Consider the following 12,840-nt stretch of genomic DNA (forward strand, 5'->3'; position numbering starts at 1 on the left):
TACTAAGAGTCTTTCCCTTTATATTGTACTCCTTCATCCCATTTGACATAGGTGAGATTTTTTATGGGAAGGCTAGATGAATACATAAGGAAGAAAATAAAGGAGGGATGTGTTGATGGGGCTGAAATGGAGGAGACTTTGATAGTGCATCAACCCCTGCTTAAACCATTTGGGTTGAAGGACCTGCTTCTGTCCTGTAAATAAATTCTGTTCACATCCCTTCGGGAAGTTATTATTAAATCTGCTTCCACTTGTTCACTCACTGCACTGCTGCACGCTCTGTGTAATTCTGACCTGTTTATGTAGATTTCCAATTTCTGATGCATTCATCCCTCTACCTGGCTCAGTCTGCCCCGGAATGGAGGCCAGAAGCCAGGAGGTTGCAGTGAGTGCCCACCTGACTTGAGCTACCAGAGTGTTGTATTTCTGCTGCACCCCTGCAGAGGGTAGTGGTTCCGGGGTGTAAAAGAAGTCTATTCACTGGGCTGTATGTGTGTGCGTGTGTGTGTGTCTGTCACTGCGTGCATAGGATGATGAGGAGGGCGAGGAAGAGGAAGGGGATGAGGACGACGAGGATGAGGAGGGATCAGAGATGGAGCTAGATGAAGACTACCCAGACATCGACGAGTCACTCGTCCGCTTCGACAGAGAGGACGACCTGATTATCGAATTTGACAACATGTTCTCCACTGCAGGTAAGAGGCTGACCTCCATTGGCCACAAGCGCTGGTTGGGGATTCACTTAAGGTCCATAGTTGCTCCAGTTGCAACTAATGTGATGTTGAACACAAAATTGTGTCTAAATTTTGTTGCAAAATCTGCAACAAAAACCAATTGTGGGCAAAGCACCACCTAAGTAGGGGTTCAACTCTTTGCCTGGTTTGGATGAAGGATCTCACTCGATGTTAATGATGAACTGTTTCCTTCCCCCTCCCCCCTTTTTAGCTGTGCAGTTCATGTTCTAACAAATCCCCTCTCTCTCGCTCCTGCGAAATGCGCCAATTAGTTTATTTTATTTTGAAGGGTGAAATGTATGAGCTATCTTGTCAGTAGATTTTAATTCGGTCAAAGGGCAGCTGTAAGTCTGACCCAGAGTTGCAGTTGATGAAATCCTGGGCACCAATACTGAGGGCCGATTCTCGGGGACTGAGGCGCGGGGGTGGAGCTGTTTTGCGATTGTGGGGAAGGCTATTTTGCAGAAGGTCGTGTGCTTCGAGAGAGAAGAAAATCTTGGTCTGTTTTTTAAAAAAATAATTAAATAAGTTCTTGCTGCCCTTTTCCATATCTCTGTCCCCCTCGTGCGAATCCAAGGAACAGAAATTGATTTGTCGTGCTGCTAGTGTGTTGTGAGGCTCCAGATTGACATTACTGAGATTTTAAAACCAGGAGCCAGTTCCAGCGGGGATCTACCTTTTTGTTAAAAGCTATTCAAGTGGAAAAGTACTGAAATCTAGGAAGTCTTTCAAATCAGTGAATGTGCCAGACTTAGAGTTGGATGTGGGGGTGGATGGTACTGGCAGAGAAGGATGAGGAGATGTAACTAAGAACTGTGCTGAAATTGTGCCAAGGTCTTGCAAGCAATTTGAAACTGTTTGGGCTAATGGTGGTGTTCGGGTAAGTTCACTGTGTGCCCAGTAGGTTGGGAGTTGGATAGCGATGCGACCCATTAGGTGGCTGAACCACCCTGCGTGAATTCCTGATCCTCGAGGTGCCAAGTGAAAATCTCAGTCCCAGGTGGGTTCAACTCCAGTTTCTTCCCTTGGGAATCCTGCCAGAGCCCACTTTGTCAGAGGCTCAATCGGTGTGCCCGCTTTGGGGCTGGCCTCGAGGGCGAGGGGCCAGCATATTGCCCATCTGATCTCTGAGCATGGGTGGGTAACCAGTCAGAGTTGTCATGCCCCCTCTGTGTCCCACTATTTCTGACGCTCGTCCTGAAGAATTTCACAGGGATTGCGGGCAGGTTTTCTCTCTCAATGTCACGTGACTGTACTTGATATTTTCACTCTTAAAGGCCTGAATGAGTGGATCAGAAAATCTGATTTGAAACCATTAGGCAGGATGTGTCACTGGCATGTGGCAGCACTATGCTCTGGCATCAGCTTTTTTTTTTGGTGGGTAGGAGGCGAGGGTGGGTTTTCCCGACCACAAAATGAGTGGGGAAGGGAATGGGGCGGGTTGAGAATGAGAGCTTGTCCCAGCTCCTCCCGTAGTCGAGGGAGGTGAGCTGTTGACTGGAGATGAAGCTTTTATTGACTGTCGATTGCTAGTGTAGGAAAGGACTGGACAGCTTGGAACTTTTTTCCCTTGGAAAAACGAAGGTGACTTGTGATGGAGGTTTTTGAAATGGAGGAGAGGAGGTGTTTCCACTTGTCGGAGACTGGGGTGGGGGTCTTGGGTGTGGTGGGGGGGGGGGGGGGGGGAGGAGGAGGAGAGATAAAGACCCCAAAACTAGGAGCTGTCTGTCCAAGATAACCAGTCAGATCAGGAATTCAAGAGAAACTTCTTTACCCAGGGAGTGGTGAGGTGGTGGAACTCGCTCCCACAGGGAGTGGGTGGCATGAATAGTGTTGATGTGTTTGGGGTGAGCTGAGGTGCTGGATACACAAATGAGGGATGGGGGATAGAGGGGTGACTACGTATTTGATGTTGTGCAGCATGGGCATTGATGGAGGGGCAAATGACCGGTTACAATGCTGTAAATAAAAGGTCATTCCATTGACATTTGAAATGGGGAGGTGGTTGGTTTGGGGGAGGGAGGGTGGAGATTGTGTCGAGGCCAGGGGAGAGGGGGAGGGGCTGGTGATGGTGGGGGCTGGGGGTTTTAGTAGCTCACCGCAGTGGACATCAATGTGTACGCACTAGTTGCTGATAAGCCTCTAACCAAACCAAACGACCAAAAGCATGCGTTTGTTTTTTTCACTGTCAGCCGATCCCTTCCGTGGAGACAGTCTCTTTGGGAGCTTTGGTGCAGCTGCCAGCCGTACATTTCACCTCCCTGTATCAGTGCACGATGAAAATAATGGCAATGACATGAATGGTAGGAAACTGATTGCAACTTCTATTCTGCTCACACCAGCTCTAGAAGTGAACTCAGTGGTGACGTGGCTTTTAGGTTGGCAGAACGTCTGGGTTCTGCGCAGTGTTTCTAAATGGTGGGCGGTCCCCGGAGCAACTGGGAGGGGTGGTGGGCTGTCAAACCCTCAGCACCCCTTTGTCAACACTGAAGCCTCTTCCCCAACTTTACTCTGGGTCACTCTTGGTTAATGGCCAGTTCATCCCACTGTATTTTTTTGTTTAGGAGTTTTATCACTTGCTAACACTTTTGATTTGACGTAGATGAGTATGGCACAGGAGGAGGCTGTTCAGCCCCTCAAATCTACACTGGCTCTTTTAAACAGTAATCCAATTTGATCTGCTCCCACGCTCTCTCTCCATATCCCTGCCATTCTCTCTTCCATTTCCCATTTGCAAGTTACCACTGAAGTTGTATCCGCCACCTTTGCATCAGCCTGACCCACTCTGTACCCCGTCCCCGCAACATTACCTCCAGTTCTTTTTCCAATCATTTTAAACCTGTGCCCTCTGCTTAACGACCCTTCAGCTAGCGGCAGTTCCTCTTCACTGAATCGATCTGATTTTTAATAGTTGTGGAGGAAGTTTAAACCTGTAGACTTGTGAGGCCAGGAATCATTTCGCCTGCTGCACCTCGCAACATATTTGCGGTGTAAAGATAATTGCTTTGTTACAATTTGAAACTGATACTAATTGCAACCTGCAAATGCACCCACCTTTCGTTCAGGATTCAGTCCTCTCACCTGAGGAAGGAGCAGCGCTCCGAAAGCTCGTGATTCCAAATAAACCTGTTGGACTTTAACCTGGTGTTGCGAGACTTCTTACTGTGCCCACCCCAGTCCAACGCCAGCATCGCCACATCAACATTCTGGGGGACATCTGATTCAAATCCCACCGAGACAGCTGGTGGAGTTTAAATTCAACTAATAAAAATCTGGATGTCTCAGTAATGCTGACCATGAAAGCTTTGTCGACAGTCATAAAAACCCATCTGGTTCACTCATGCCCTTCAGGAAAGAAAATCTGTCCTTACCCAGTCAGACCTACGTGCGAGTCCAGAGCCACAGCAATGTGGTTGACTCTGAACTGCTCTTTGAAATGACCCTTTTTGAGACACTAAATCAGTTGTATCAAACAACTACAAAATCAAATGAACTGAACTCACTTCCTTGACAGCACTGTGGGTGTAACTACACCACATGGGCAGTAACCGCTTAAAAGGGGGGCTCACCGCCACCTTGGAGGGCAATTTGGGACTTGCAACAAATGCTGAACTAGCCAGCAACACCTGCATCCAGTGGACAGTTTTTAAAAAAAAACTCTGTCCCTTTACACTCAGGAAACCGTGCACCCGCCAATGTAACCATTTACTAATGTCACTCACTAGTTGGCGCAGAGTTGCCATATGCAGGTTCTGCAGGGTTTTAGATAGGGTACCTTGACTGGCATCCCACTCTGTCAGTAGCAGGCCACATCTCTCCATAGCATCCACGCTTAGAGTTGAGGTTTTGAAGGAATCCGCAGCCTGTCAGGCACCTGGACACTGGGACGACTCTGTTGAATTTGGTATGGTGTTGGAGGATAGGTGAGTGCTGTTCGGTAACCAAGTCAGGATGGTGTGGGGCTTGGAGAGGGTGGGGCGCTTCCAGGTGAGGTGGTGGTTCCCATGCATCTGCTACCCTTGTACTTCTAGTGGTGGTGGTTCAGAAGTTGCTGTTGAAGGAATCTTGGTGCAGCAGTGCATCTTGTTGATGCTGTCAATGTGTTGCTGGCAGTGGAGGGAGTGACTGTTTGTGGATGGGGTGCCAATCAAGCGGGGCTGCTTTGTCCTGGATGGTGTCGAGCTTCTCGAGTGTTATTTGAGCTGTATCCATCCAGGCAAATGAGAATTCCGTCTCACTCCTGATTTGTGCCTTGTAGATGGTGGATAGGCTTTGAGGAGCCAGGAGGTGAGTTACTCTCCAGCATTCCCAGCAGAATTCCCAGCCTCCAGGTCACAGTGGATTGGGTGGGAGGGAGGGCACTAATTCCATTCTTGATGAGGAGGTAGGCTTTTCTACCAGCAAAGATGTCTGAGGGGGTGGCTGGGGAAACCCGTCATTGGTGGCCTGCTACATAGCAGAATGTGGCAGTGGTTATCAAATCCTGAGAACTTGAGAGTTAAACCTTTACCATTACACTGACTCCCTGTCGCTTGTTGTAGCAGAAGGCTGGGCAGTAAAGTCACCTGCATGGTTATTGGAGTGTTGTGAAAGGGGAGGGGGTAGGGAGATGGAGGACGGTGGTATTGTGTAACTTTTGGCCAGAATTTAAAATGTTATCATTCTCTTGTCTAGAACCATAGAAAATTACAGCTCAGAAACAGGTCTTTTGGCCCTTCTTGTCTGTGCCGAACCATTTTATGCCTAGTCCCACTGACCTGCACTTGGACCATATCCCTCCACACCCCTCTCATCCATGAACCCGTCCAAGTTTTTCTTAAATGTTAAAAGTGACCCCGCATTTACCACTTTATCCGGCAGCTCATTCCACACTCCCACCACTCTCTGCGTGAAGAAGCCCCCCCTAATATTCCCTTTAAACTTTTCTCCTTTCACCCTTAACCCATGCCCTCTGGTTTTTTTCTCCCCTAGCCTCAGCGGAAAAAGCCTGCTTGCATTCACTCTATCTATACCCATCAAAATCTTATACACCTCTATCAAATCTCCCCTCAATCTTCTACGCTCCAGGGAATAAAGTCCCAACCTGTTCAATCTCTCTCTGTAACTCAGCTTCTCAAGTCCCGGCAACATCCTTGTGAACCTTCTCTGCACTCTTTCAATCTTATTTACATCCTTCCTGTAACTAGGTGACCAAAACTGTACACAATACTCCAAATTCGGCCTCACCAATGCCTTATATAACCTTACCATAACACTCCAACATTTATACTCGATACTCCGATTTATAAAGGCCAATGTACCAAAGGCACTCTTTACGACCCTATCCACCTGTGACGTCACTTTTAGGGAACTCTGAACCTGTATTCCCAGATCCCTCTATTCAACTGCACTCTTCAGAGTCCTACCATTTACCCTGTATGTTCTTCTTTGGTTTGTCCTTCCAAAGTGCAATATCTCACACTTGTCTGCGTTAAATTCCATTTGCCATTTTTCAGCCCATTTTTCTAGTTGGTCCAAATCCCTCTGCAAGCTTGAAAACCTTCCTCACTGTCCACTACCCCTCCAATCTTTGTATCATCAGCAAACTTGCTGATCCAATTGACCACATTATCATCCAGATCATTGATATAGATGACAAACAACAATGGACCCAACACCGATCCCTGCGGCACACCACTAGTCACAGGCCTCCACTCAGAGAAGCAATCCTCCACAACCACTCTCTGGCTTCTTCCATTGATGTGGAGATGCCGGCGTTGGACTGGGGTAAACACAGTAAGAAGTTTAACAACACCAGGTTAAAGTCCAACAGGTTTATTTGGTAGCAAAAGCCACACAAGCTTTCGAGGCTCTGAGCCCCTTCTTCACGTGAGAGAAGGGGCTCACCTGAAGAAGGGGCTCAGAGCCTCGAAAGCTTGTGTGGCTTTTGCTACCAAATAAACCTGTTGGACTTTAACCTGGTGTTGTTAAACTTCTTACTGTGTTCTTCCATTGAGCCAGTGTCTTATCCAATTTACTACCTCCCCATGTATACCCAGCGACTGAACCTTCCTAACTAACCTCCCATGAGGGACCTTGTCAAAGGCCTTGCTGAAATCCAGGTAGACAACATCCACCGCCTTCCCTTCATCCACTTTCCTGGTAACCTTCTCGAAAAACTCTAATAGATTGGTCAAACATGACCTACCATGCACAAAGCCATGTTGACTCTCCCTAATAAGTCCCTGTCTATCCAAATATTTGTAGATCCTATCCCTTATCACACCTTCCAATAACTTGCCCACCACCGACGTCAAACTTACTGGCCGATAATTTCCCGGATTTCTTTTGGAACCTTTTTTAAACAACGGAACAACATGAGCCACCCTCCAATCATCCGGCACCTCCCCCGTGAATATTGACATTTTAAATATGTCTGCCAGGGCCCCTGCAAGTTCAACACTAGCTTCCCTCAAGGTCCGTGGGAATACCTTGTCCGGTCTTGGGGATTTATCCACTCTGATTTGTCTAGAAATCATAGAAATCATAGAAACCCTACAGTACAGAAAGAGGCCATTCGGCCCATCGAGTCTGCACCGACCACAATCCCACCCAGGCCCTACCCCCATATCCCTACATATTTTACCCGCTAATCCCTCTAATCTACGTATCCCAGGACACTAAGGGGCAATTTTAGCATGGCCAATCAACCTAACCCGCACATCTTTGGACTGTGGGAGGAAACCGGAGCACCCGGAGGAAACCCACGCAGACACGAGGAGAATGTGCAAACTCCACACAGACGGTGACCCGAGCCGGGAATCGAACCCAGGCCCCTGGAGCTGTGAAGCAGCAGTGCTAACAACTGTGCTACCGTGCCACCCCACGGATCAGGATAACTCAGGAGAGCGTCAGAAAATGTGCATCAAGTTGGGAGGGTTTATTAATGAGTGGATTGGCCATGCTAAATTGCCCATTAGTGACCCAAAGTGTGTAGGTTAGTGGGATTAATAGGGTAAATAGGTGGTTACGGGGTTAGGGCCTGGGTAAGATGCTCTGTCACAACGTCAGCGCAGACTCGATGGGAAAATGGCCGCCTCCTGCACTGTAGGATCCCATGATTCTACCATTTCTCTGCCAGGGATATGATTGTAAGCCTCGAGGTTTCTGCATTTAATGCCCATTTCAATTCTGTATTATCTGGCCAGCCTGCAGCTGTTTGAACGTCACACCATTGCAGTTTTGACGTGTGGTAAGGATTCTCCCTGTCTCATGGTGGGAATTTCAAAGTTCCCGTGCCGCCGTTGTGGCTGATGCTACCAATCAACCCTTGTGAAGTCAGTCATAGAGTCAGAGTTAAACTGCATGGAAACAGGCCCTTCTTGTCCATGCCACCTTATTTTTCACCCCTAAGCTAGTCCCAATTGCCTGCATTTGGCCCATATCCTTCTATACCCATCGTACCCATGTAACTATCTAAATGCTTTTTAAAAGATAAAATTGTACCCGCCTCTACTACTACCTCTGGCAGCTTGTTCCAGACACTCACCACCCTCTGTGTGAAAAAATTGCCCCTCTGGACACTTTTGTATCTCTCCCCTCTCACCTTAAACCGATGCCCTCTAGTTTTAGACTCCCCTACCTTTGGGGAAAGATATTGACTATCAGCTGATCTATGCCCCTCATTATTTTATAGACCTCGATAAGATCACCCCTCAGCCTCCTACGCTCCAGAGAAAAAAGTCCCAGTCCATCCAGCCTCTCCTTGTAACTCAAACCATCAAGTTCTGGCAGCATCCTAGTAAATCTTTTCTGCACTCTTTCTAGTTTAATAATATCCTTTCTATAATAGGATGATCAGAACTGTACACAGTATTCCAAGTGTGGCCTTGCCAATGTCTTGTACAACTTCAACAAGACGTCCCAACTCCTGTATTCAATGTTTTGACCAATGAAACCAAGCATGCCGAATGCTTTCTTCACCACTCTGTCCACCTGTGGCTCCACTTAGAACATAGAACATAGAACATTACAGCGCAGAACAGGCCCTTCGGCCCACGATGTTGCACCGACCAGTTAAAAAAAAAACTGTGACCCTCCAACCTAAACCAATTTCTTTTTGTCCATGAACCTATCTACGGATCTCTTAAACGCCCCCAAACTAGGCGCATTTACAACTGATGCTGGCAGGGCATTCCAATCCCTCACCACCCTCTGGGTAAAGAACCTACCCCTGACATCGGTTCTATAACTACCCCCCCTCAATTTAAAGCCATGCCCCCTCGTGCTGGATTTCTCCATCAGAGGAAAAAGGCTATCACTATCCACCCTATCTAAACCTCTAATCATCTTATATGTTTCAATAAGATCCCCTCTTAGCCGCCGCCTTTCCAGCGAAAACAATCCCAAATCCCTCAGCCTCTCCTCATAGGATCTCCCCTCCATACCAGGCAACATCCTGGTAAACCTCCTCTGCACCCTCTCCAAAGCCTCCACATCCTTCCTGTAATGTGGGGACCAGAACTGCACACAGTACTCCAAGTGCGGCCGCACCAGAGTTGTGTACAGTTGCAACATAACGCTACGACTCCTAAATTCAATCCCCCTACCAATAAACGCCAAGACACCATATGCCTTCTTAACAACCTTATCCACTTGATTCCCAACTTTCAGGGATCTATGCACACATACACCCAGATCCCTCTGCTCCTCCACACTATTCAAAGTCCTCCCGTTAGCCCTATACTCAACACATCTGTTATTCCTACCAAAGTGAATTACTTTTAAGGAGCTATGAACCTGTACCCCTCGATCTCTTTGTTATATAACTCTCCCCAACACCCCACCTTTAACTGAGTAAGTCCTGACCTGGTTCAATCTACCAAAATGCATCACCTCGCATTTATTTAAATTAAACTCCATCTGCCATTCATCAGCTCACTGGCCCAATTGATCAACTTCAACAAGATGTCCCAACTCCTGTATTCAATCAATGCTCAAGCCGTGAGAATAGGGAACCTGTTAATGACTGGAATCCGAAAGGGGCTTCTGGCATGAGAATGCAGGACTTCGTCTGAAGCCAGTGCCTGGGGCACTGTGCCCAGTTATTCCCCAATCCCTCTGCTTTCGTGTGATCCATTTTTCTATGAATAATCCCACAGCAAATTTGAGATAGGATGAACTCATGGAGGTTAGCTTCTTGGGCACCAACTCTCTGACAGAGTATCTTACCCAGGCCTCTTCCCCATCTATTCCCCATAATCCCAGACATTTACCACGGCTAATCTAACTTTAAGTTTGAAAGTTAAAGGTTTAAAGTTTATTAGTGTCACAAGTATGCTTACGTTAACACTGCAATGAAGTTACTGTGAAAATCCCCTGGTCGCCACATTCCGGTGCCTGTTCAGGTACACAGAGGGAGAATTTAGCATGGCCAATGCACCTAACCAGCACGTCTTTCGGATTGTGGGAGGAAACCGGAGCACCCAAAGGAAACTCGCAGACACGGGGAGAACGTGCAGACTCCACACAGACAGTGACCCGAGCTGGGAATCGAACCTGGGTCCCTGGCGCTGTGAGGCAGCAGCGCTAACCACTATGCCACTGTGTCGCCCTACTGTCCTACACATCTTTGGACATGAAGGGGCAAGTTAGCATGGCCAGTCCACCTAACCTGCATATCTTTGGACTGTAGGAGGAAACCCACACAGACATGGGGAAAACGTGCAAATTCCACCAGAAGTGAACTAGGGTTCCTGGCGGTATGAGGCAACAGTGCTAACCACTCTGCCGCCCATGCTCTGCCAACACACACAGGCAAGAAATATTGTTTCACCTGGGTTCCAGAGTCCAGAATCAAAGTTGGGTGAGGTATTCCTTCATTGAGGTTGGCAGGTTGAAAACCAATGCTGAATAATTCACTTTTCCTGCAACATTGATTTTGCACAGTAAGATAGGCGCACACACAGATGGATCAGCCTTGTAGGTAGTGGTTAACAGAACTTCCAGCGGAAACAGTACAATGGGGCTCAGATATTCCACATGGCAGAGCTCCTTGTCTGTGAGGCTTCCAGTTAGATTGTAAATAGCAGACTGAGCTGTATACAGTTCAGCAAGGCAAATTACTTGTTCCACAAGCCAGAGGCCGATGTCACATGGCACCCACCTCGCCACCACCTTTGACAAAAGTGTGCATCCATCATCTGGACTCGAGCGACTGTTCAATGTCGGCCCTTAGGAGTTGAAAGGAGATGGTTCGGGGTGTTCTTAGCAAACAGTCCAACTCCTTCTGGCCAACGGGGTTTACTAAATGCAGATTACCTTTGCCTAGCTCTCTCTGAATTTGATCATTAGTCAATCCTCAGAGATAACAAGGTGCAGCTTTTCCTGAGACTGCCAAGTAGCTTCTTTTGTTTGGGGGTCACGGACAGCATAGATTTAGCCACTCTGAAGGTCTTTGTTCATTTTTGAACTTTTGGAAGTAGCAATGAGTATATAAGGTATACAGTGTGAGGTCTTAGTCTCTCACATTATCAACACAGAGATTGGGAAATCAGCATCACAAATCAGTGCCAGTTTGATACCCAGCACAAGCTAAATTGATGAACTGTTTAAGTGCCTGGTGCAGTTTATTTATTGTACTTTTGGTTGATATTGAAGTCTATAATTCGGATTGAACTGTCACCTCCTTTCTTGGGCCGTTGTCTCCCACCAACCCCCATCTATTCTGGTCTTGCTCTGATAGCTTGGCTTCACTTTCCCTTCTATTCTTCCTTCATACATTCTCTCCTCTCTCTCTCTCTCTCTTATGCTGTAGGGGAGCTCAGATGGCCATGAGAAAGCTGTTTGTATTTAGCTGCTGTATCTGAGCACAGTCCCTTGGCATATTGGCCGACTGCACATGTTCCCAGTGCAGATATTTAAAGTTTATTTATTAACGTCACAACACTGCAATGAAGTTACTGTGAAAATCCCCTCGTGGCCACGCTCCAGCGCCTGTTCGGGTACACCGAGGGAGAATTTAGCACAGCCAATGCACCCTAACCAGCACGTCTTTCAGACTGTGGGAGGAAACCCATTCAGACACGAGGAAAATGTGCAGACTGCGCTTAGACAGTCACTCAAGCCAGGAATCGAACCCGGGTCCGTGGCAGTGTGAGGCAGCAGTGCTAACCACTGTGCCACTGTGTTGCCCCTTCTCCCAAATGCCAACGACAAATTGAAATGAGACCCTTGTGTTTGACAGTACTCATAAACGTAAAATCTTGTTTAAAAAAAGCCTTGAATGTCCTGGGCAGTCACAGGAAAGGAAGGGGAGTGAGAAATGTTAAACGTGGCCACTTGGTGGGTTGGAGTGTTTAATTCCCCCCACCCACCCCGACGTGGTAGTTCTATTTTAGTAGCACTACGTATTAGAGTTGTGAGTGACAGAAATTTCATTATTAAACACGTTTCCAGGTGAAGGGGGCCGCTTTGGAAAGTCAGTGTTGCGAAAGGGGTCTTGTCCAAAATGAAATTGAAGATGTCCCAAAATGAAATGATTGCGAGGTGCGTGTGTGGAAGTGTTGGAAGCAACTGTGCCGCGATCAAGCAGAAACTTCTGACTGGCGGTTTTGGCTGTCAGAGCCTTGTATGTGTGTTAGCTCCTGCCCTTTAATAACTGATCCAGCTGTAAGCTGTTCCTGAGCTCTGCTCCTCACATGATGAAGAGATCTTTGAGCCCTTTTAAACGAGGCAAAGTGCCTAGCAAGGCGCACACCTGCATTTATCTCGGCAGTTGGACAAGACCCCTTGGATTTGAGAAAATACACTCTTGTTGAAAGCGTCAGTGTGCGTTATGAACCTTGTCTGGTCTTTTAACTCCGGGTTGGCCGGTTTTCTCTTGGAAATGGTGTCCTTGCAGAGTGAGCAAGGGGGAGCGTCTCAAAAGACTTGCATCAGCCTCAAGGTGCACAGTGTTGCGCACAACCGGACACCCGCTGCCCCCCCACAGCCACCCTGGGTGCTTTATTGGTCAATGGGCTACCCCTCCGCCCCACTCTCATGGCTTAATGTTTTAGCCTAGGCATTTAATTTGGTTCTTCAATCCCTAAGCCTCTTTTGGCCGATATTGCTTGTCCTTGGCAGA

General features: G+C 47.5%; 1 protein-coding gene across 1 annotated transcript in view; it reads left to right on the forward strand.

Annotated features, from left to right (window-relative positions):
- Positions 1 to 12,840, forward strand: part of LOC144489399 (E3 ubiquitin-protein ligase HUWE1-like) — a 52,521-nt gene that overhangs the window by 19,248 nt on the left and 20,433 nt on the right. Inside the window, exon 10 of the mRNA XM_078207232.1 lies at positions 530 to 695. Within this exon, the coding sequence (XP_078063358.1) occupies positions 530 to 695 (166 nt within the window). The remainder of the gene's footprint in view (positions 1 to 529; positions 696 to 12,840) is intronic.

This window comes from Mustelus asterias, unplaced genomic scaffold (assembly GCF_964213995.1).
Source record: "Mustelus asterias unplaced genomic scaffold, sMusAst1.hap1.1 HAP1_SCAFFOLD_2147, whole genome shotgun sequence".
Lineage (NCBI taxonomy): Eukaryota > Metazoa > Chordata > Chondrichthyes > Carcharhiniformes > Triakidae > Mustelus > Mustelus asterias.